Genomic DNA, 23,638 nt, shown 5'->3' on the forward strand with positions numbered 1-23,638 from the left:
AGCAGTCTAGGTTTTGTAATCAAAAGAACAGAAGGAAATCAAACAGAAAACGAGAATTGCACACAAAAAAAACTAGTGCAGCACAACACTGATTCTCACTTAATCACTCATGAACATATCCACTACCTAGGAGACTCTTCAGCTCAATCATCCCTTGAAAGACCTCAGAAAATCTGAGACAATTAACTGGATCATCGCAATAATTCATCAGTCTACTCAGGCTTTAGCAGAGCTCAGTAACACTGAGATTCATAACTGATCATATTGATTTATCAGTCTACTCAGGCTTTAGCAGAGCTCAGTAACACTGAGATTCATAACTGATCATATTGATTTATCAGTCTACTCAGGCTTTAGCAGAGCTCAGTAACACAGATAAATAACTCATCATCGTATTGATTTATCAATCTACTCGGGCTTTAGCAAGAATGTTATTTGTTGAGTTCCTCTTTGGAGGCTGTCCGTTTGCCACATGCTGTGTGCAGATCTAAAAAAAGGTAATAAACAAAGATTGATGGTGTTTCTTTTAAAGATTGTATGTTTAGTTGTATTCTAAAAATATTCTCCTAAAAATGTGAAAAGGAACTGTATTCTGAATACTGCCTCTTCCAAATGTAGCATGGACTGAAAAATGGATACTTTAATTCGGTATTCTAAATACGTGTTCCCAATACTTGCGTCCCATCACATCCCAACCCTGCTACTACCTGCCTCTGCCTGCAGCCACCCTCCCTCCTGCCCAGCCCACAGCAGCCCCTGATCGGCATGGCCGCGGAGAAGGTTAAGGAGTCCCTGTCGCCCGTGGGCTTCCTGGAGGCAGCGGTGAAGATCAGCCACACGTCGCCTGACATTCCGGCTGAAGTGCAACTCTCCATGAGGGAGCACTTCCTGCGGCGCACGCAGCGCATGCAGAGACAGACCACCGAGCCGGCCTCATCCACCAGGTAACACACATACGTGCGCTTGTTATACATATTTAGCGTCTGACTATGGAGACAGAACATGGGGAATACAACACAAGCCTTTCATCTCAGGTAACTAACACATAAATGCTTTATACATATGCAGTACCAAAGCACATCACACAGCCTAGACACATTCATATTCATAAATTAACATATTCATATACATATTTTGTATGCGAAGCCTGCTACATCGAACACAAATGTGGTATTGATTAAAAGTTTCTGAACTTTTGAGTAAATTCCAGCTCTAATTTCAAGGAGCAATGAGTGAGAAATAACTCATACCAAATAACAGCATGTTTTTGTTATTGGCAGCAATAACTACAGCTAATGTTTAAAGGGGCGTTCCAGACTAAATCTAGAGTTACATTTTTTTGTCATGTTATTTCAGTGTTCCCTAGTTTGGCATTGTATCCCTCAGCCTCTTTGCATTGAAAGAATTCACTATTTTAGATTGTTTTATGTTTGTTCATCAGAGTTCTCTCACTACAATACCCAGCATGCATTTTGTATTGCAGTTGTATTGTGTTCATAATTACTGTGGTTATATGAATGCAAAATGGCCATTTCTATAAAGTTCTAGCTTTAAGTGGATTTCAATCCGTTATCAAAAAATTTCCTATGGAGGAATGAATGGTGATTCAAATGTAGCCAGCAGGTGGCATAGGTCTACAGTTTCAGTCTCCACTGGGAATCCCTGTGGTGCTCAATGAATCCTGACTGCTAGCCTAGCCACCAAGCTATAAGCTAATACATACAACCAAGCTAACATTGGTGTAAAGCTTACCCTGGTTCCTGAGTCTGTTCACCACAAAATGCTAGATAGCTTTAACCTGCAAAAAAAAGGAGCCAAACTGAGGTGAAATATCTAGATATCCTGGCAGCTACACTGCTAACTGCTATCTTTTAGCTTGTTGTCCTCCTCATCTGAGTTATTGCTGTCATTTGTGTAATCAGTTCTCTCCTTGCAACAATTTCCACATTTATACAGTTGCAATAAAATATTTGCCTACCTAGTGGTAAGGTTAACACACACATACATGCGCTTGTTATAATATTTAGTGTCTGACTATGGAGACAGAACATGGGGAATACAACCCAAGCCTTTCATCTCAGGTAACACATACATGCTTTATACATATGCAGTACCAAAGCACATCACACTGCCTAGACACATTCATATTCATAAATTAACATATTCATATACATATTTTGTATGCAAAGCCTGCTACATCGTCTGTGTGCAAACACAAATGTGGTATTGATTAAAAGTTTCTGAAATTTTAAATACCAGCGCTAATTTCAAGGAGCATTGAGTTAGAAATAAGTCATACCTAATAACAGCATGTGCTTGTTATTGGCAGCAATAACTACAACTAATGTTTAAAGGGGAGTTCCAGACTAAATCTAGAGTTAATCTATTTATCTAGTTTATCTTTTAGCTTGTTGTCCTCCTCATCTGATGAGTCATTTGTGTAATCAGTTCCCTAGGCGAAGATATTTGCCTACCTAACGCTAAGGTTAGCTATTTGACTTTCTTCTGTAATTACCAGCTAGCTAACAAATAAATAAATAAATAAATAAATAAATAAATAATAAAAAAAGTACTAAAAAAAAACAGCCCATCCTCAAAAATACCTTGGGAATCCTTGTGGTGTCAACTAATCCTGCTGTTAGCCTAGCCACTGATCTATAGCTAACATATACAACCAACTGTAACTCTGACTTTGGTTGCTGATTCTACATTTTTGCAACTCAAATGGACCCCAGAGACAAGTTTTTTACTCTTTCAGCCAGAGAAAATGAGCTAACCTGAGGTAAAATAATTAGCTAGCTACCTTGCTAACTTTAGCTTTTAGCTTCTTTTCCTATTCATCTGCCTAGTCATTGTTGTCCTTTGAGTAATCCTGTCTCTCCACTGTGATGATTTAAAGAAAGGTACCACAATTAGGCAGTTCCAGTTGTCTCAACGAAATAAAGTAGATCTCATTATTGTATTAATGAAGGATCATTGATTTCTGAATTGTTTCTCCTAAAACCCCCTTAGGAGAAAAGAGGTGATTACCATAAGGAGAAGTACAAGCGATTAAGAGGAGATCTCATTTAGAATATTTCTTTCCTCTGGGCAATGACATATTAGGCTTTCTAGCAGTAAGGTTAGCTAAAAAAGAGATCAAACAGACCACCCTCAAAAATCCTCTCTAAAGCACGTATTATCTTCTACCAAACACAAATGAGGTACTGATTTAAAGTTTAGAATCTGCTGTTTTTACAGACTTTCACTGGTTGTTTCAATGAGCAATGAGTGAAAAATGATTCATATCAATGATTTAGTTACTTGTAGTCCTCCCACCCTCAAGTTACATCATCAGAAGAGGGGCTTCCTGTTTTTTAAACAGGAAAATCTCACTCTCAAGACTACTGATGGCGAGTAGGCATGATTATAGATGGTTACATTTTTCATTTTGGCCAGAGTGTCTCTTCAAACTCTTTATGGGAATCCATAAACTGAATACCTCAAAATCACACACAGATGCAGTTCATTTAGAGGCCTACATCAATTGACTGTTTACTCCACACCATTCACCAGGGCAGGCAGTCGCAGCAGTGCCACCGCCAGTGAAAAGGCCTCTAAAGCTAATATGTGCCTGAAATTCTGATGAGTTCAAAGGGCTATTGGGAGCAGACCTGCTGACGCATATATTACACTGCCGAGATTTAATAATCTGCTCGTAAAAGACATCAATTTGGAACAGTTTGATGTTGATGATACCATAAACCTTAAGAGGGATGAGAAAAACATCTATGCAAGTATGCTTTATTACACGGTATAATTTCCCATAATGGTACTTTGGATCACCTCGAGGCTCCTGTTTAAAGGATCTATGTGTAAGATTGCTGCAATTTGAGTTTAATTTAATGCTTCTTATAAAATATTTAAAAATGAGATGCAAAATGTCATTAGCCAACATGTCTTTAGCTCATCTGCTGTCAATTTGTTGCAACGTAACAACTGAAATGATGTATTTTGTTACACATGCCACACATGTACGTGAGCTAAACATGAGAGGATCTTGTATTGTCAACAAATTCACAAAATCGCTGTTTCTTTTTGAGTCTTACTGTATCTACAAACTCCTTTTGATGCCAAACTGGGCTATAATCCCAGAACAAGTGCTGTTTGTGCATGTTCAGTTAATTGGGAGGTGCTTAATCCTTACTGCAACTGAATTAGAGCCTGGATCTTGTTCTGTCCAAAAAAAAAATGTTCACTGTGTTTAATTTGCACGTCAAAGTAGAACATCTGATTTAGTTTCCTGCTGCTGCCCTCAAAGACCCCCATGTTAGTTTGCCTGTGAAATCTTTTTGCTGTTGCTCATTATAAATGGCAACGGAAAGCAATTGAAGCAAAATTAATTACACCACCAGCGGTGCCAACAGTGCTGTTAATAGTAACTGTTAAATTTTGAATAGAAGAATGCACACCAGCATTAATATCAGGTCCTTAGCTCCGAAATATTATTTAAAGTTTCATTAGATGTCACTTTCATTCCACATTCTCTATATTTCCCTGTTCACTATTTCTTAATGTGTGTTAAAGATGTGGCTGTTGAATATTTCTTCCCACTATCCCCTTACTGCCTGAACCTTTCCCAGTTGATCAGTACTGCTGGCTACTATACTACGCAGAAGTCTGAGACCACTCATTTTTGTTTAATTTCTGCTCAAAACGGCCATTAAGTAAAAGCTATTCCTTTTACAGTATCAGAAAAAAAGATGAGAATTTACTGAAGATTACACAGAAGTCTCAAGAACTAAATATATCATTTTTCACAATGCACTGTTTGCCTTTATTACAGCTTCTGTCCTTTTTGGAACACTTGCATTCAGTTTTACAAAGAAATCTGGAGGGATATTTTTCCACATCTCCAAAGTTCAGTCTTAGAAGTTGGTTGCATTTTCTGCTTCTCACAATAATTCTGCTACTCCAAATAATCCCAGTTCAACAGTTCCCTCCTTTTGAAGTTCATACTGGCAGCTTTTAATTTAGTAGAGTCTGGATTTAGTATTTAGTAGGTGGCACTTCCATGCATTCTTAGCAGATTTGGTTTATGTTAGCTCTTATTTTTCTTATTCATCAGTTATTTGAAGATAAATTTATAACATGTTGTCTTTATGCTAAGGGTAAGGTTTGGATGCGTTTTACAGGTATATATTATATTAACAATGATTTTGTTTACCAGGTCAGCCTGTGGTGTTGGCATTAAGGTAAACATTTGGTTGAGGGTAGCCTGTGATTAGACTGGCACAAATACACAAAACAATGCGATCCCCTGAAACAGGTGATTTTGGTCATGAAGCCAAATGTTTAATACTTGTAGAGTACTCCAATAATTAGGTTTTTTTATACCAATGTACCTGTCCAGGGTGTTTCCTGTCTTTCCACCCAATGAGTGCTGGGCTCCAGTACCCCCTGAGACCCCGCGGGGGGTATCTCCTGATTTGAAGTACCTCCTGAAAAATAAATAACTTGTACTTAATTGGCATTTTAAGTGGAAGTTATATAATTGAAATCTCTGACTTTTGGACTGTACTTTATATTCAACACAACTCAGAGTCTGCACTCTACACTGTTAGGAATAAGGGTTCTGTGCATCAAGGTACAAACAATGTAAATGTACCCTCAAAGGTACAACGGTGGTTTTAAGGTCCAACTGTGTACCTTATAGAAGTTTTTCCCAGGTGAAAAGTACATATTTGTACCTTTACATAATCTAATCTTTTAAAATAGAACAATAAAATAAAAGCCTGGAGACGAGACGGGGTGTGTGGAGTCAAGACACCTTAGAAAATATAATATCAATGGATTATGGTACAATTATGTTCCCTGACTCAAGGTACTGAGATGAACCCTTCAGGGTTCCACCCCAGTGGCAGAAGGAGTACTGCCTCAGTGACAGTTTCATACCTTTTTTTCTGAGAGTGTAAAGGGGCCCTTTTCAGAGAAACAATTATTATCCCATAAAGTGAAAAAAGCTAGGATAGCACAACAACATTAACATCATCACAAAGCAGAGTTTCAGTCTCACCTGTCCACGTCTCACCTCTCTCTCTCTCTCTCTGTTTGTCTCTCACTCTCGGCCTTACCACAGGCACAGTTCCTTCAAACGCCACCTGCCCCGTCAGATGCAGGTTGGCAGCCTGGATCTGGGGAATGACTACGTGGATGTGGACGAGCAGCCCACCAGCATCGGCCGCATCAAGCCCGAGCTGTACAAGCAGGCCACCCTGGAAAGCGAGGAGTCCGCCAAGAACGGAGGTGGCAAGACGTGTGGCAAGATCAACTTCTCACTCCGCTACGACTACGAGAATGAGATGCTGCTGGTCAACATCCTCAAGGCCTTCGACTTGCCAGCCAAGGACCTGTGTGGAAGCTCGGACCCTTATGTCAAGATCTACCTGCTGCCCGACCGCAAGAAGTTCCAGACGCGGGTCCACCGTAAGACGCTCAACCCCACCTTCAACGAGTCCTTCCAGTTTCCGGTGCCCTACGAAGAGCTGCCTGTCAGGAAGCTCCACCTCAGCGTCTTCGACTTTGACCGCTTTTCCCGACACGACATGATCGGTGAGGTTGAGGTGGACAACTTGCTGGAGGTGTCCGATCTTTCCCGGGAGACTTCCATATGGAAGGACATTCAGTACGCTACAACTGTAAGGGAGCCTCTTCTTTCTATTATAATGCTATCACCTTGCTTGCATTTTCAACCTCATCTCTATTTGGTGCTAGGAGAAGCTGAAGGCCTCATCCTCTTCTCCCTGTACTGGCCTCAAGGCCGAAGCCCTCAGTCTTTCCCAGATAAGAACAACTCAGCATATCTTAAAGCAAAAATAAGAAACACACTTGTAGCTTTCAGTGATTAATGCATAGTCACAGTGAAAAAGCAAACCTGACACAGCTATACACTCTTAATTCTTTCTTAGCTGCATATCTCCAAAAGGGAATCTTTACAAGAAAAAAATGTTCACAACTTGCAGCAGAAGTTAGTGTAATAAGATTTTGTTCCAAGTAATTTTGGACCATTTCTATTGGACCATCCATCATGAAATTTTAACACAAGGCAAAGGGTGACTAGACTTTTCAAATTATGCAAAAAAACAAAACAGGTACAAGGTTATTGTGTGACAGCAGTGATATGGTTAGTTATGGACTCTCATTTTTAAAGTGCTTCCCTGCTTATTATTAATGGAAGCAACTGTCCACTGGCATTGAAAGCTTGGACGATAACTTAAATTTAGACAAATGATTATCATCTGCAAAATGATTGCAGTAAACAATATCATGATGATCCAAATTTAAATGAATGAATATATGAAGTACCACTTGTAGCATTAGAGAGTCTTTCAATTTCCATGATATTAATATAATTACCATATCATTACCAACTGGGCTAGTTTCAAGCATTATTAAATCATTTGTAATAGTGCCTATATTCTGCACAGATAGCAAGTAAGATTGATAACATCTAGTGGTTCAAGGTAGTTTGGTGGGAAAGTAAAGCATTACCTAACTGGCATGTGGGCACCCTTCTTCTGGACAAAATTGTCCACTTTGCTCTCCACCACAGAGTACACCTCCTGTATTTGCATGAACAGCAGCTCTCTCTGCCAGACTGAAAATGTACATGATTATCTTTCCAAGTGTTCTTCAAAGCATGTATGTGTGTAGTGAATTAGTTGATGTTCTTCATGTACAGCCTATAATCAAGTGCAATCTTTTATATGTATACATTTTTAAACTAAGCATAGATTACAATGATTGCACACACAAACAGGAATGGTTAAATAAAGGTGAAGCCATAAAAAAAATCATGTGCAAAGAGAGAACAAAAAAATTGCATAACATTAGCAATTATTTAAATTATTCAAAATACAATATTGGATAATTATTTCCATAAGGCTGTTGATTTCTATTATGTGTTCTGATTCGCGGTTCACACTCCTTTAGTGGAGGTTTAGAACCTTACATAGTAATACCACTCAGTCCAAGTATCTACACTACTGCCTTCATGTGACAGATTCTCAAACTTCTTTCCATTATGTCAGTTCGATTTCCACTCTTTCATTCAATTCCGAATGAAAGAGTGGAAATGAGGGGCTAAAGGCAGAAGACACTAATACTCCTGACATGAAGCACGATTGTATACAAAAGGCATCTCTGGTTGAGTAATATGTTAACATATTTTCTACATAGAACAAATTTTACAATTACATTTTTTATGCATGTTGACTGTTATTTGCAGAATGTAACATATTGGAAAAAAAAATAATTTAAATGTGGCCTATTTTATACTTTTTTCTAGTATGTTAAACTCCATTTAAGTTTGACCAATTATTTTGGCAGTAAGTGAGTTTCCACTTGTAAAACCACCATATTATTTTAGAATGAATGTTAATACAGTAAAAAGTAACTAGGATTTATTTTTTCTAAAAAAGTATTTGATATCTAGTGAACTAATTAGAACAACCAAATTTGGTTCCTGATTTCTCCTGGACATCTCCAGACATCAGATGGATTTATAAAATTACATTACCATACAATTCATTAACCTGAAGAATTATTAATTAGCAAAACCAGGTATTGGACGATGACTACAAATAATACTGGCCTTCCTTGTGGAGAGGTTTATAAATGCTTAAACAAAAATAATAACATATGTTAAATCACTTCTTTTTATATTAATGGCAGTTGTATTTTTTCTGATATTAGTGTTTTTCTGAGGAAATAGTAAAACTGCTAAGATAAATAGCTTTTTAAATAGAATTTTCTTAAATGCTGAAAATGTTTGCACATTACTGCATGTGTATATCACTGCTGCTGAAACTAACTCTTGTATCTCCAAAATGGGAACTTTACAGGAGAAGAAGAAACATTGAGTGTACACTTAATAATCCAATAACTGAAAAAAAAATCAGATTGTGTCAGTAATCCGATCAATGCATTTACATGCACTCAGGCAATCAGACAGTGGGAAAACTCCGGGTCTACATGAGTCAGGCTGTAATCGAATTTCTGCTTTGCAACCGGCCAATAAACTCACAGAAGAAGACGTGACGTAATCGTAATGTAAAACTCAAACTTGATGCCATTGCTTTTTTAAAAAAATGGTGCCACTTTACCTGGAAATATGAACATACATCATCTAGATGATGAAGCATATTTTAATCCTTCATTTCGTCAAGCATGTAGTTGGTTTCAGTGTTGCTTCAAAAGTGTTTTGCTGCCATTTTGCGGCAACACTGCTTGCTTATTTCTGGTCTGTTTAGCACATGCGCAGGCTAAGAAATCTGAAAGAAATCAGAGTAAGAGTATCCATCACTGAGAAATCCGCTTATTGAGCTAAAATCCAGCTCTCTTTATCCGATTTCTTAATGGGATTTCTAGATCATAGTAAACTGTTTACATGACCATTTGAATTATCAGAAAACTGCCGAAATCCGATTATGATTGGATTACTGAGTGCATGTAAACACGCTCATTCTTAACTTGTAATGTAAGTTAGTGTAACAGTTTTTTCCAAAAAATTGTGGACTATTTCTGTTTAATTTTAACACAATGCAAAGGCTAACTAGAATTTTCAAATTGAGCAAAAATGTCAAAATGGAGATAAAAGATTTTTACACAAAATATATACAACAATCTCTACATAAAATTACATCAGCACATATTTCTGATTTGTATTTTCATGAGCCTTTGATTCATGGGGGCCCTAAGCAGCTGCCTAATGTTGCCTAGCTCGAAGACTACCCCTGACTACAATCAATTGGGCAAGCTGCTGACACCACATATAAGAATTTCCCTGGCATTTTCCCATTGCATTATAAGCTTGATTTATGTTGATTGCTCAAGCTATGGAATGATGTCACATTCTAAAGCTAAAACTCTAACTATCCAACACGGATCAGGCTGCGTTTAAAACCTTCTAAAACTGTCTTCTCTTGTCCCGCTGGATGACTGTAAACTGAGTTTTAAACACTCCTCACGGAGTGGAATGTGCATGAGTGAAGCTCATTGGTGAAGTTAATTAGTGCTGCACAAATCCATTTCGATCCCACTTGGCTACTACAATGGCTACTTAACATGACCACTATTGGTGATAAATATTGTATACGTGCAGCACTTTGAATAAACAGTTCTATTTGCAGCAATAGATTTTTTTTTACACTTTGACAGTTTTAAACTGCAGTTATTTAGAAAACTGCATGGCTCATGACACACTCAGTCCCTTAATCGAAGACCAGAAAACATTTTATTGACTATATTGGACAGTGCGCATGTGTTTTGTTTAGATAAGAAAACTCATTGACTCCCAGCAGCACATCTGAAACAGATCTATCAGATTCATCAGCAGTAGTTAGTGGATACTGAGGGGCATGGGGGGACTACTGATATGAACTCTTCCCCAGCATTCAGCTGTGTGATCTCCCCTGGGAGGAGAGTGCAACACAAGCCTAATTAATGTCAGGTCAGACTCTGTTCTCATCATCTACCCTTATTAAGTAATAAAGTGGATCAAATTTTCAAGTAATGGACTGACAGTGCTGTGCTAGAATTGCCCAGCCCTGTCGTCTGGTGCATTTGTGTCACTTTACATTGCCAAGAACTGCCTTCTTTGATAGAAAAGGCCATTTGACTGACGTGCAAAATAACCAACCATAGACAAACTGTTTTAGGATGACATCTTGGAGCACAGCAATTTTTCAAAACTGGGCTGCCTGCATCCAAAACAAACCTGTGGGAAACAGAAGTGTCAGCAAACTCACAAGGATATTGCACTTAAAAGCTACTAAATGCTTCAAATAAAACTGTTGAATAACCTGTAAAAATGTTATGCCGTGAACTTAACAAACTTTTTCAGTCTCACTCCAATATACTTGTAGCACACAACTGCTTGCAGTCATGCATTTCCTATTGGACAGATAGAACCCTCTCCATGGAAATGCATACACAAGGCTGGGCGGATAGCTAATCAGAGTGACAAAAACCTGACAGCTGTGGCCAGCTTAGCATGCAATAGATATCAGACACGTCATCTACCTGTGAATGAAGCATAAGAGGCTAAGACTACCCTGGGAGTGACTGTCACATTGGTGCGCTGCTACACAGAGAAAAGGCCTCCAGAAACATTTCATTCTCATTTATAGTGGAATGTTTAGTTGTCTTTTTGCCACTAAGCTGATGAAAAAAACAGGTGTTTTTGCTCCAAACTGAAGAAGAAGTGGATTCATGAAGCAGTAACAGCGATGAAGTTACTGTGCTTCCTTTAGCCAGGGCGAAACAAAGCCACAGACACTGGGTAACAGCCCATTCTGCTAAAAATTTCATCAGTGACAGAGGAGCTCTATAGCAGTGCTGTGTGACGGAGTTTGACTTCTGTGAAGGCTCATATGGCAATAATGACTGGCGAAGGATATATGGTGGAGCCCTGCTGGAGAGACATGAAGAGACATTAAAAGCCCAGATAAAAAGCAGGTATCCATTTATATTAAGTTTTCTTGTGGAAGTAGCAAAACACATATTTCAAATGTGTTAACATTTACCTTTGTGACTGCTGTTGAGCAGTCTTGAACTATGTGTACAGTTAAAGACAGCTTCAGCGCATTGTCAATAGATCTCAATCTCCTATCGCCAGATGTCAGCCTCTGCTCTGTGGAGTGGGTCGATAAGCCTCCACTTATTGCTTCGGTGGCACAGGGCTGTTTGCCCCTTGAACAATGTACACATTCTGTTGAGGCAGGCAGGCCATTTGGTGCCAAAACTCTGAGAGCGCACTGCTGACACTAAGCGTTTGGCAAAAGGATGCAAAGGCATTTTCTTTCTTTGACCAAGAGTGAAATAAAAGATGTTGTACAATGGCCCAGAAGGCTCTGTTGAAATGAGCTGTTTACACTCAATTAGTCGCTTAATGGGAAGAGCTCGGGGATCAGGTTGAGGGATTGTCCCGACAAGTCACAGCCATCAAGAGTGATGCCTGGATTTAGTACAACTAGGGTTGCCAGATTTCAGCTGCAACAAACCCGGACAAATGGCGAGGGGCAGGGGATGGGGGAGGGGGGCTAGATTATGTTCACCAAGCATCCAATATGTCACAAACATGAGGCATTCATGTTGCACCATTTAAACCATGAATTACAAGTCATGTATCAGGGTAAGGCTGGCAGCCCACAAAGCATATTACTACATTACAATGATGAAAGCAAGACAGGATTACAGGATAAAGTACAAAGTTTGAAGCTATAGTTTAAAATCTGCTTTGGAATATAAGGACCATACTGCTGAATTAGTTCAGTCAAACAGAAAAAAAAATATTAAAAAACAATGAAGTATTCAGATCTTGAATATTTACAAGGATTATGATAAGATCTATTTAAACCCAATGCATTAGTAAAGACATTAATATGCCAAATATATACATATATAAGTTATCATTCATAGGGTACTTTCTATTTCAACTTGTGGAAAAATAATACTTCATTTTTTCTATTTTCAGTGCTATTTTTCAATATTTAGATTCTTTAGGTTTAGATTCATCATGAGTAATGAGGTGAAAAATAAAGAAAAAAAATTAAAATGCTGTCTCAAGAGTTTTAGTCCATGGGTGGGGTCTTATTTTAGCCACACACCTACATTTTAGAGCAGAAGGTGAGACTGCATCCCTGTCCCTCATGGTCACATAGTGAGCAGTTAGATCCCATTGTCCCAAGTAAATGTGTCCCGAAGTCTGAAAATCAGTGTGTAACATTAATCATTGTCACTACCGAAACACATCTTTTCTGCAGTTAAGTAAACTTTTTTTGTGTTATAATGAAAAGGAGAATAAGAATTTTTTGTGTGTACAGCTGCTCAAGTTGTCATGTACTGACTAGTGGTTTTGAGTTATTCTCAAAATTAACTAAAATTGTCGCTGCTTACGAAACAAAATAGAATGTTAAATAATTTGTTTAAATAAAATTAACATAAGTTGTAGGGTCATTCAAAGCAAAAGGATTTTAGTCTGAAGTCTAAGTCAGTTAAAAGTCAAAAATGGGTTTTGAGCTCAGTCTTCGAACTAATTGGGTAGAATGATCCATAAAGAATATGTAGTTAGATATAAATATATATTTCATTTTGAAATGAAATGACCTGTGCTTTTGTAATAGTTAACATTTAAAAAGGAAACTATTACAAAAGCACAGGCCATTTCAACCAATCACATTCAAGTATTTGGCACATAGAGACCTATTCAGCAGGTTTTAATTCTCTGCCCTGCCCAAGTTTAGAGTGAATGAGAGAGAGAGAGAGAGAGAGAAAGAGAGAGAGAGTGCTAGAATGGCACCTTATCTACTCCAACAAGTGGGAATGCATTTAGAGTTGGACTCGATCAGACATTGTAACGTGCGGTCAACAGTACCAACCACATAACGGTGTTGAAAACCATACTGTCTGGTCTAAAGCTGTATACCTGGCATCCCTAAGCACCGTTAACCCTTCTGACCAATTAAAGGATAGACACACATTTAGATGATAATGATTCAAATCTGAGGGAGTGAAGTCAAGCGAATTTAAACCTGTTCTGTGGAGTTTGGACCTGTAGTCTGATTGAGCAGGCTACAGACCCAAGCAGGCTACAGACCCAAGCAGTCCCACCCACCACAGTGCAGGTTAGATTCTGATTAACTGGTGCTCTGCTGAAACTTGTGTTGATGATAAAAACAAATGTCTTAGAAAGCAAAAGTCAAGTGACTGGTGTTGTGGTGACAGAAAGCCAAAATCCAACATGTTCTGAGGTGTTTGGGCCTGTAGCGTTTTGGCTAAGTTAATGTCCGCTACAGCTTTGATCTACTTTCTACTTTATTTTTAGTTCATATGCTTTTTCAAATGTTATTAGTAGTTTTAAAAACTACTTTACCTGTTGTTTAACAGATGTTCATGCTAACGTGCTTTCATCAAATTCCTTCTGGTGTAGGTTAATGGCAACTTGCATGCTAATAGAGCTCCATGCTGAGGAAACTTCAGACTGCAAGTGATTTCCAAAGCCATGTCTTCCTCTGATTTTTCTCCTCTTTCTATCAGCAACATCTATTGGTGAGCTCCCTCACCATGAAAGGGGTTGATCCCCTTTAAAATATAAATGAGTTGAATGTGTTTATTTGGCTGTTCAAACATTAATGTGTTTATTTGGCTGTTCAGACATGGAAATTTGACACATTTTATAAATACTAGCTTCATTTTTAAATTTAACTTATTACCATCCAACCCAAGTACAAAAAACAAGGCAGTAAATCCCACCCTGACACATTTTAATGCAATCCTTTCCTAAATGGGAATGAAAAGGGCAAAATAATGTGACTCCATTGCAGTGGCTCTACTTGTCCTGGCCATTTCGTTGCCAAGAAATCAGACCAACCGCAGGACAAAAAAATCTGCTCTTTTGGTCCGTTCAATTATGGAGAAGAAGTAATGGTAGGAAATGAAAGAGACCCGGGGACGGCTGGTGTGAGATAGCTTTTAGATGGCCTCACGTTCATTATAGTGACTGCTTCATCATGAATCATCTCATTGGCAAGCTGGGAAGCTTAATATGTCTGGCATTTCCAGCCTTAAAAAGCTCAAAGCACATGTTGCTTCCTCACACACTATTTGGGACATTTTTTGTCACGCTTGACCAAAAAAAACAAAACAAAAACAAGAGCAGCAGAAAAACACCTTGTCAAATCAATATCCATTATCTTTGTAACCAGAGGCAAACCGAGCCTCTCAAAGATCTGGCTGCCAGCTGCGTCACCTTGGGTATCTTGCCTAAAGAAATTGTTTTAACACCCAATCTTGCCCAGAATACAATGTTGCTTCACATTTTCTCTTGCTATTGCAAGAGCAGGCACGTGGTTTAGTCACTAAATAGCTTCAATTTTGCTTGAAATGTATTCGAAGACTTGAGGACTCTGTTCCTGGGTCTGCCACGAGTTCACCCTCATCATATGATTTAATAGGTCACTATACTAAAACCCTGGAGGATAAGGTCAGTAATGAACTTGGTTCACAGAAACTATGTTTGAGCTGATATTCTGATGATGTGCTGTGTGTTCTCTGTAGAGGATGTGTTAACTTAATTTCACTTAGAAAATCAATAAAATGTCATTTGACTGGAGGTGCACACTTTTGCACACAATAGTACTTAGTGGACTTTCGTGTAATCTTCTGTTGCATATAAATTTCCCGTTTTTTTGTACTTAATTGGCTTTTTAACTGGAAATTGCATAACAAAAGGATGGTCTTTTGCCCAGTACTGTAGTCTTTGTAATTGCCTAGTAACCTCTTTTGCTTTTACTATCCTTTTTAAAGAAATTCCTATATGTATGTTGTTGTACAGAGGTAACATTCCTGCATGCTTTGCCTTAGATAGTCAGCAATCGGCAGTAATATTCAATAACTCCTACATAAGTATATTTTATAAAAGAGAAATGCACTTTCTAGGCAATTGTCTTAAACAAGCACTCATTCTCAAGTCTGGCATTTGGGGCTTCCATCAAGCAGCTTTAAACGGCGTCCCTGGATATTACTGCTCCGCGCGTAGCAGTAAATCACCTTAGAGTGCGGATAGACGTTAAGCCGCAACAAGAGTGGAATCAGGGGACCTGTCCATCAGCGAGCGGCTTAGCTGGCTCATTTAAAGTGATTAGAACTTCCGGCACTCTTAATACTGTAGCGAGGATGAGACGAACTGAGGAGCTATGGCCAGATATCCTCATCCCACGCTCTTTAGCATCCAGGCAGAGTGGGCCGACTCAGCCTCTAAAACCGTCGCTGTCGCACAGGTTCACGTCTTCGTCATTTGTTTGACCCGACTCCAACCGACAGGCTTGGATTAGGTTTGAGGAAAGTGACGGCGGATTCACCGAGGCTGCACCCCGACGACGGATCTGAAACGTTTGGGAGCGCTGACGTTTAATTAGCGGCCGGCTGGAGTGGTGTCCAGGAGAGGATCTTTTCTTAGAGAAGCATAACAGCTAATTGGCCGCAGTGGCTATGTCTGTCCAAACAGCCCAGCCCTTAGACCTCAGCGCTGAGTCACCGGCTTATTAAACTCAACTCGGCCATCACAGCCAGAAGTGCCAAGCTACAGCCACAAATACCCTTTCAAGACGTTTCCCAGGACTAATCATTTGACCCTGAGCCTAATCATATCCATAGGAACCGCAGAGTTGTTATACTTGGTGTCTGAATTTGACCCGTCTCGAATTGAAACTTGCATTAGCACAGAAGTAAACAAGTAAATAGGCAGTATTGAATGTAAATAGTCTATGTGCAATATTGACATTTCTGCTTTAATGATGAGAACGACGTTGAGAACTTCTAGTTCCTCCTCACTTCCCCCACAAAAGTGTGCAAGATAAAGAAAGAATTGATGTGAACAAATTCCTCCAAGATTTTCAAAGGATTTCCATTGTCACATTAGACGGAACTGCCTGCTCCAGCTTTGCTCTAATCCTCAGCACCTGCAGTCACTATGAAACTCATACCAAACTTATAAATGTCAGCGTAATATGTAGAGAAAAAATGTGGTCATAATGCATTAAAAGTGCAGAATTGTCTATATCGTACATAAATACAAGATGCCTCCTAGATACATAGCCTACACACTTAAAAAAGATGGTTCTTCAAGAGTTCTTTAGTAAAGAAAATGTGTTTTATATAGAACCATTAACATGATTTGCGTGATTAAAGGGTTATTTGCACGGTGAAATGGTTCTTCAGATTGATGGAAAATGTGCTGCAGATGGTTCTACATAGCACCTTTTTGAAAAGGGTTCTATATAGCAACAAAAGGGTTCCTCTATTGTTAAAAACTTGACATCATAACCATGGTACCCCCACCAAAACTGTCACCATCAGATAAACAGCACTTAAAGCTTTCATTTTTGAGGAATTGGAGAAAATCAGAGGGGAACCCTCAGGGCCTTCTAGACCCCTAGTCTGGGGACTAAAAATGCATGTCTGTAATTTTTAGTTCATATTTATTCAATAGAATCATGCTTGTATTTAAACTCTACAAGTAATACAGTGCTAAACTTGCTTTACACTTTTGGAAACAAAAGGGTTCAATTCTTATAACAACAGAACGTTTGCCAATCAGGAATTGTTTTTCTCTGCAGTATCTAGGCAGACATAGATAAGCAAGCTCTCCTATCGTTAGGACTTCAAGAGCTGAAGAGATGGCCTAATGCCTTTGGTGGTCTACCAGGTCTTCCTTGGTTGTTAAAATCATTTTCTGTGTATCTTTTAATAATTTTTTTGAACTCCAGTTTTCTCCCAGTCCTGTTTTATCACTTATCTTCCTTAGACTTTCCTCTTCCTCATGCAAATGGATTATCTTATATCTGATCTTCTCAGAAATATGTACTAAATTTAAAAAAATCAATAATGGTCTCTAATTATTGTCCAGTACTGTATTTGCAGGTGAAGTATGAATGAATCGGTTGTGCAGTGTCAAATGCAGCGTGTTTTTCCAGTAGTCACTGAATAAGTTGGTTCTTGCTTTTCATGTCTGTTCAGTTTTTCCACCCTTAAATAATCTTGATGTGCTCACGTACGTGTGTATATGTGTGTGTCTGACAGGAGAGCGTGGACCTTGGAGAAATCATGTTTTCGCTGTGCTACCTGCCTACTGCAGGAAGACTCACTCTGACTGTTATCAAGTGCAGGAACCTCAAGGCCATGGACATCACTGGATACTCAGGTAGTGTTGATCACACCCTGTATAAGTTGTGTGTTTTAGAGCTCAGGCCTGAGCGATATCTAAAAATGACATCAACTGATTTAATGAACATGTTGAAAAATCACATTAAATGATGTAATACTCAAGGTGTTTTTTGAAAAATCTTGTTTTGAAAGTTATATACATTTGTGTTTCCTTTCTTTAAATGGTGCATTTAAAAGCGACTTGTGTGCTAATAGCGTCCTCTGCTGGAGAAACTTTAGACTACTACATGTGCTCTAAATGAGTAAGTTCCAAAGCCATGTCCACATGCTCTACATATTAAAAAGCTAGATTTTTTTTTATATTGGAGTGCTCTGGAATTCAGCTATAGATTCCTGTCAGAAAACAATAACTATTATGTTTTCATAATTTTGCAGCTCATCTGAACCATCGGTAGACTTATGCTAAACAGAAAATGCTGAGAATCTTCCTCACACTTTACTCTACCATAACCTAGCAGCTTAGTAATGCCTCATCAAAATCCATTGTTTTAACAGTAAGATAGTATAAAACATTACAAAATATGTATCATTAATGAGTCTGTAGAAAAAAACATGCTACAATGTGGTGTATAGTTCAAAAGTCAGAGGTGTCGGGTCAGATTTTATGGGTTTTTCGATCTACGTTATACGTCTTTACATATTAACATAAAATGCACACGCTAACAAAGAAGGTCCGGCTTGATGTTTAGCTCTCAAATTCAAAATCAGCATTGTACTGAGGCAGATATGGTGATAATAGCATTTTACTGAGGAAGATATGGTGACAATAACATTATACTGAGGAAGATATGGTGATAATAGCATTATACTGAGGCAGATATGGTGATAATAGCATTATACTGAGGAAGATATGGTGACAATAGCATTATACTGAGGCAGATACGGTGACAATAGTAGATCATTCATTTACATTCTCAGAAGACTTGTCCTTCATCAAGTTCTCTTTCTGAGTTCTCTTTGAATACTCTTGCAACATGGTCGAAATCATCAGATTCAAAGGGGTATAAAGCACCACCAGTGTTATTAAATGTTCCTCTGCAGTCACCTAGGCCTACTATAGCTGTCTTAAAATGTCTTTAATACATTGAAATATAGGAGAACTATAATTCCTCTATATTAAATGTGTTATTTATGCTCCTTGAATCTATTAACAACCACTCTGACTGCAGTACCCTATCATTAGCAGTGTGTAATGTGAAAAATGTAGTTTTCTAAATCCACTTTTGACAGCATATTCATTTATTGGCAGCACTCCAGTGACAATATTCAAATAGGGCAAATTCTATTCTGGTGTTTTCAAACATCATTAAAATAATGCGCTATGAGCAAACACAACGTGACATTCAAAATGAGCTCAAAATGATGAAAACGAAAAGTGAATGTTTCATAACATCACAGCTTAAACTGGCGCTGGGCTTTTACACAGTAGACACAGCCGAAAAGTAAATGTTTCGCATGGCTGGCAAATTGAATTCACATGCAGTAAACCTTAGCTATTAAAGTGTGCCCAAAGCATTTCTGGTGCTAGAGTAAACCCCTTCTCATTTGTTCCGCTCAGTCTAGGAGTAGTCTGTGCTTGAATAATGTACTGACATACAAATAATATATCATTCAAATCTCCAAGTGATTGGTAAAGTTGGAAATCAGTATGTGGTAGTTACAGTGGGCCGTTGTTCTGTTTGGTCCATTAAAGCGTTCAATCTCGACGGCTCCCCTTGAATGCTAGGATGACGCATTGGCAGCGAATGCCCCCAGTGCTTATTTTCAGGCCACTTAAAGTTACTGACATAGGAAATGTGCGTCATATGATACGTAAACCTGCTGTGTTAGACTCTACACAAGTCAACCTGATTCAGAGGTATTAGTCTGGGTGCCATCCTGTTTAGTCATAGTGCTCTGCACTCCCACCAGCCAGCCTGCCAATGCACACATTCAAAATGAAGTTTCCATATTTGCCCAGAATTTGTGGACTGGCTTATTTCCTAGAGGGTGCTTTTCTCTTCTTTTACTAAAACATGAAAAGTCCCACCCACAGCTATCACGTCACATAAAGAATGTCCCATTACTCATTTCCTGACCAGACAGACTGTATATACTTTGCTAGACTAATTAATGGGCTGTGGGTTCCATAGGCCTATAAATAACCAGATGGCTGAACTGCTGATTGTCTTTTTAAACGCTAAGTCATGGTAAACTTGTTTTCTTTTTTTCCACAGATCCCTACGTAAAAGTGTCTCTCATTTGTGATGGGAAACGTTTGAAGAAGAAGAAGACCACCATCAAAAAGAACACACTGAACCCCACCTACAACGAAGCCATAATTTTCGACATTCCTCCAGAGAGCATGGACCAAGTCAGCCTGCACATCTCTGTCATGGACTATGACCTGTACGCATGTCAGGCTCAGATAAGCAGATATGTTCACAAGTCGCTTCATGCAAGTCTGAGTTGGGTCTCGAGTCTCTGGGCTGCAGATCAGAGTCTAGTTTCACATCACTGGCTTGTTAGTCCGAGTCACATGTTAAATATCAAGCGTGCAAGTCCGAGTCATGTTTTGAGTCTCTGGCATGCGAGTCCTAATGTAGTCTTGAGTCTCAGGCATGCAAGTCTAAGTCTAGCCTTAAGTCTCAGGCATCCAAATCCAAGTCTAGTCTTAAGTCTCAGGCATGTAAGTCCATGTCGAGGCTTGAGTCTCTGGCATGCAAGTTTAAGTGTAGCCTTGAGTCTCGGGTATGAGTATGAGTCAGGTGCCAAATATCTAGCGTGTGAGTTGTGTCTCGATTTCTTTGAGAGACCCAGTCTAGTCTTGCGTCTCTGATGTGCAATTTTGAGTCAAATCTCTAGCATGCAAGTCCGAGCCGAGTTTCGAGTCTCTGGAGTGTGAGTCTGAGTCAAGTCTCAAATCTCTGGCATGTGAGTCTGAGTGCAGTCTTGAGTCTCTGGCATGTAAGTCCATGTTGAGTCTTGAGTCTTTGGCAAGCAAGTTTGAGTGTTGTCTCGAGTGTCAGACTTGAGTATAAGTCAAGAGTCAAATATCTAGCGTATGAGTTGCATCTCGATTTCTTTGCGAGTCTTAGTCTAGTCTTGAGTCTCTATTGTGCAATTCTGAGTCAAATGTTGAATCTCTAGCATGCAAGTCCGAGCCAAGTTTTGAGTCTCTGCAGTGTGAGTCTGAGTCAGGTCTCAAGTCTCTGGCATGCGTGTTCAAGTGTAGTTTCGAGTCTCGGGCATAAGTATGAGTCAGGTGCCAAATATCTAGCGTGTGAGTTGTGTCTGAAGTTTTTTGCGAGTCCAATCTTGCGTCTCTGATGTGCAATTCTGAGTCAAATGTTGAATCTCTAGTGTGCAAGTCCGAGTCAGGTTTCGAGTCTCTGAAGTGTGACTCTGAGTCAAATCTCACGTTTCTTGCATGTGCATCCGAGTGTAGTGTTGAGTTACTGCGATGTGAGTCCTGAGTCTCAAGTAGAGTCTTGAGTCTTTGCTGTGAGAGTCCAAGTCAGGTCTGGAGTCTGTTGTTTGTGAGTCTAGTCTTGAGTCTCCCATGTTCAAGCCAGAGTCAAATCTTGAGTCTCTGGCTGTGTGTCCAAGTCGAGTCTCTCGTCTGAGTCAAGTGTCGAATCTCTGGCTTACGAGTGTAAGTCTCAAGTTGCTTGAGCTGCATAATGTAAAGTGTCCTGCAACTCACTTGAAACTCAGCTGCAACAGTTGCAGGTTGCTCAACTTTGTGAAACAAGTTTTATGAAACAGCCAATCAAAACAACGATAACACTGTGTGGTAAAAACAGAGACCCCCCACCCCCCACCCCTGACTGGCTCAAGGATTTTGCCAGCTTCCTGAGCCATCCTAATAAATGTGAGTTTGTCAAAGCTAAAGTTTCTGTAACCAGCTGCATTAACTAGCCAGCTAACACAAACAACTGTTAAACGACTGCTTTGCCACTGCTTATTATTTTTTGTTAGCTTGCTGTTATTGTGGAGAAAGAAAAGGTGTAGGAGGACACATGAATGACAGCTGTCAACTTACATGCAGAGCTGTAAAATCCAGCTCTAAAGGTTCAGTACGATGGCAACCCATTTGATTGAAACTAGCGTGCCTTTTTTGGCTTCAAAAACAAGCTTTTACATGCGCATGAACAAACGAGTAATGTGTATCTGTGCGTTTTGACGGATATCAAAATGTCGTTGAATGCAGCCTAACTGTCAGGTTGTTCAGAAATTATGTTTTAGGCAACTCACAATATTGCATGTAAGTTTCACCATGTAAAGCCAGCATTAATATCAGATTACAGCATGCTTTTGTTACTACTGGCAATAACTGACAGTTAAGGCTTTACATTTTATCTGGCATCATGTCTCCAAAATGGCTTATAATCTACAGAGGGTATATTACTTCAGTATTCTTTATTATTGTCTGTATTTTGCACTCAAAGCTCGATAACCTTATAATTTATTAGCTGTAGTGTATTGGTTTAGTGCGCTTAGCGTATTGTCGTGCTCAGACTTAACATGCGCTGTGACCTTTTATTTTGTTGTGTTCAAAAGAGATAATGCCTCTAGTCAGAGGCTGAGCATCCCTGAGACTCTCAGAGAAAGAGCGAGAGAGGGAGCGAGCGAGACAGATCTTAGTATGGCACACACACTGAAACCTTGTGCTTGCACATGAGGCACGCCATGCAGTCAGAGAGAGGAAAAGGTCAGGAGTCGGAAGGCTGAGGAACACAGAGTGAGCAGGAGCAGCGGGGAGTCCCTGCTTCTATTGCAGTTAAAACGCTATTACAGTCCCCAGGCTTGAGTGCTGTTTGGTCTCAAATGTGGGCACCACACAGCACGGCAAAAGAGCAAGCGGCATCTGGAGAGTTTCATGTGCTTTGCATTTCAGATGATGAGATGGATTCTGACTTAAGGAGAAGCAGTAGCATGTTGCAGCAAGTCACTATAGGCTATAGGTCTTTCTAAATGGACTTCAGTTTTCAGTGTCTTTGGAGTTTTCCCACAAACACTGGTTTTGACTGGTCCCCAATTTGAACATGAATGGGTCAACTGCTTGGTCTTGAAAATGGTTCCAAGATATGATTGCATTTATGCCCTGCTAAACAATGCTTTCCTGTATAATCAGATATAATTGGTGTATAATCAGTACCAATATGGGAGTTTTTGGCTGCTGCTGATGTCCAGTATTTTTTAATATACATATTCAGTGCAGATCACTTCAAAAATCAACAAAACATGTAATTTGACCAGGGTGTCCAGACTTGTGCATACAACTGTACATAACATAAATATAACCTTTATTTCTGTAGGGTTACAAATGCAGTAAAAGAGATAATAACAAATCAGTATAGACGGTATTATAATGCTCTCGTAAAGTTCTTATTAAACCTCAGGCTAGTAGTTGGCAATTAACTGGCTGCCAATTACGCATCTTATTAAGCTATGACTAGCGTGAATTAAGTATTTTCCAGATCACCTGTGTTATAACATCATCATCATCTTGTGCACAAACATGGGGTCTATAACAGTGAGGCCTGTGGAAAAGTAGATAATCTACTTATGAAAATTACATTTTACAAACATGCTAATGTCTCGCAATGTTATAACATCAGGCTATAGCCTATTGCTGACAGTAGTAAACAGCTAACACTGCAATAGGAGTGGGCAGTATCTAAAAATAATAAGTGCAATATTTTCTAGATAAAAAACATGATTATTAATTTTATCACACCCCACCCCCCCAGCTAATATACGTGGTCTACTCAGCTTAGACCTACTTTCTATACAATTTTTGGTTTATATGCTTTTCAAAATATATAATACTGAATAAACCAAGATCTTCAGAAGCTACTTCACCCACCATTTTAACAGATGTTGCTGCAAA

General features: G+C 39.1%; 1 protein-coding gene across 1 annotated transcript in view; it reads left to right on the forward strand.

Moving 5' to 3' along the window:
• Positions 1-752: 752 nt before the first annotated feature.
• Positions 753-23,638, forward strand: part of syt6a (synaptotagmin VIa) — a 28,480-nt gene continuing 5,594 nt past the window's right edge. Inside the window, exons 1-4 of the mRNA XM_036592145.1 lie at positions 753-944; positions 6,119-6,677; positions 17,620-17,740; positions 19,980-20,151. Of these exons, the coding sequence (XP_036448038.1) occupies positions 766-944; positions 6,119-6,677; positions 17,620-17,740; positions 19,980-20,151 (1,031 nt within the window). The 5' untranslated portion in view covers positions 753-765. The remainder of the gene's footprint in view (positions 945-6,118; positions 6,678-17,619; positions 17,741-19,979; positions 20,152-23,638) is intronic.

The sequence above is a fragment of the Colossoma macropomum genome, unplaced genomic scaffold (assembly GCF_904425465.1).
Source record: "Colossoma macropomum unplaced genomic scaffold, Colossoma_macropomum, whole genome shotgun sequence".
In the NCBI taxonomy this organism is placed as follows: domain Eukaryota; kingdom Metazoa; phylum Chordata; class Actinopteri; order Characiformes; family Serrasalmidae; genus Colossoma; species Colossoma macropomum.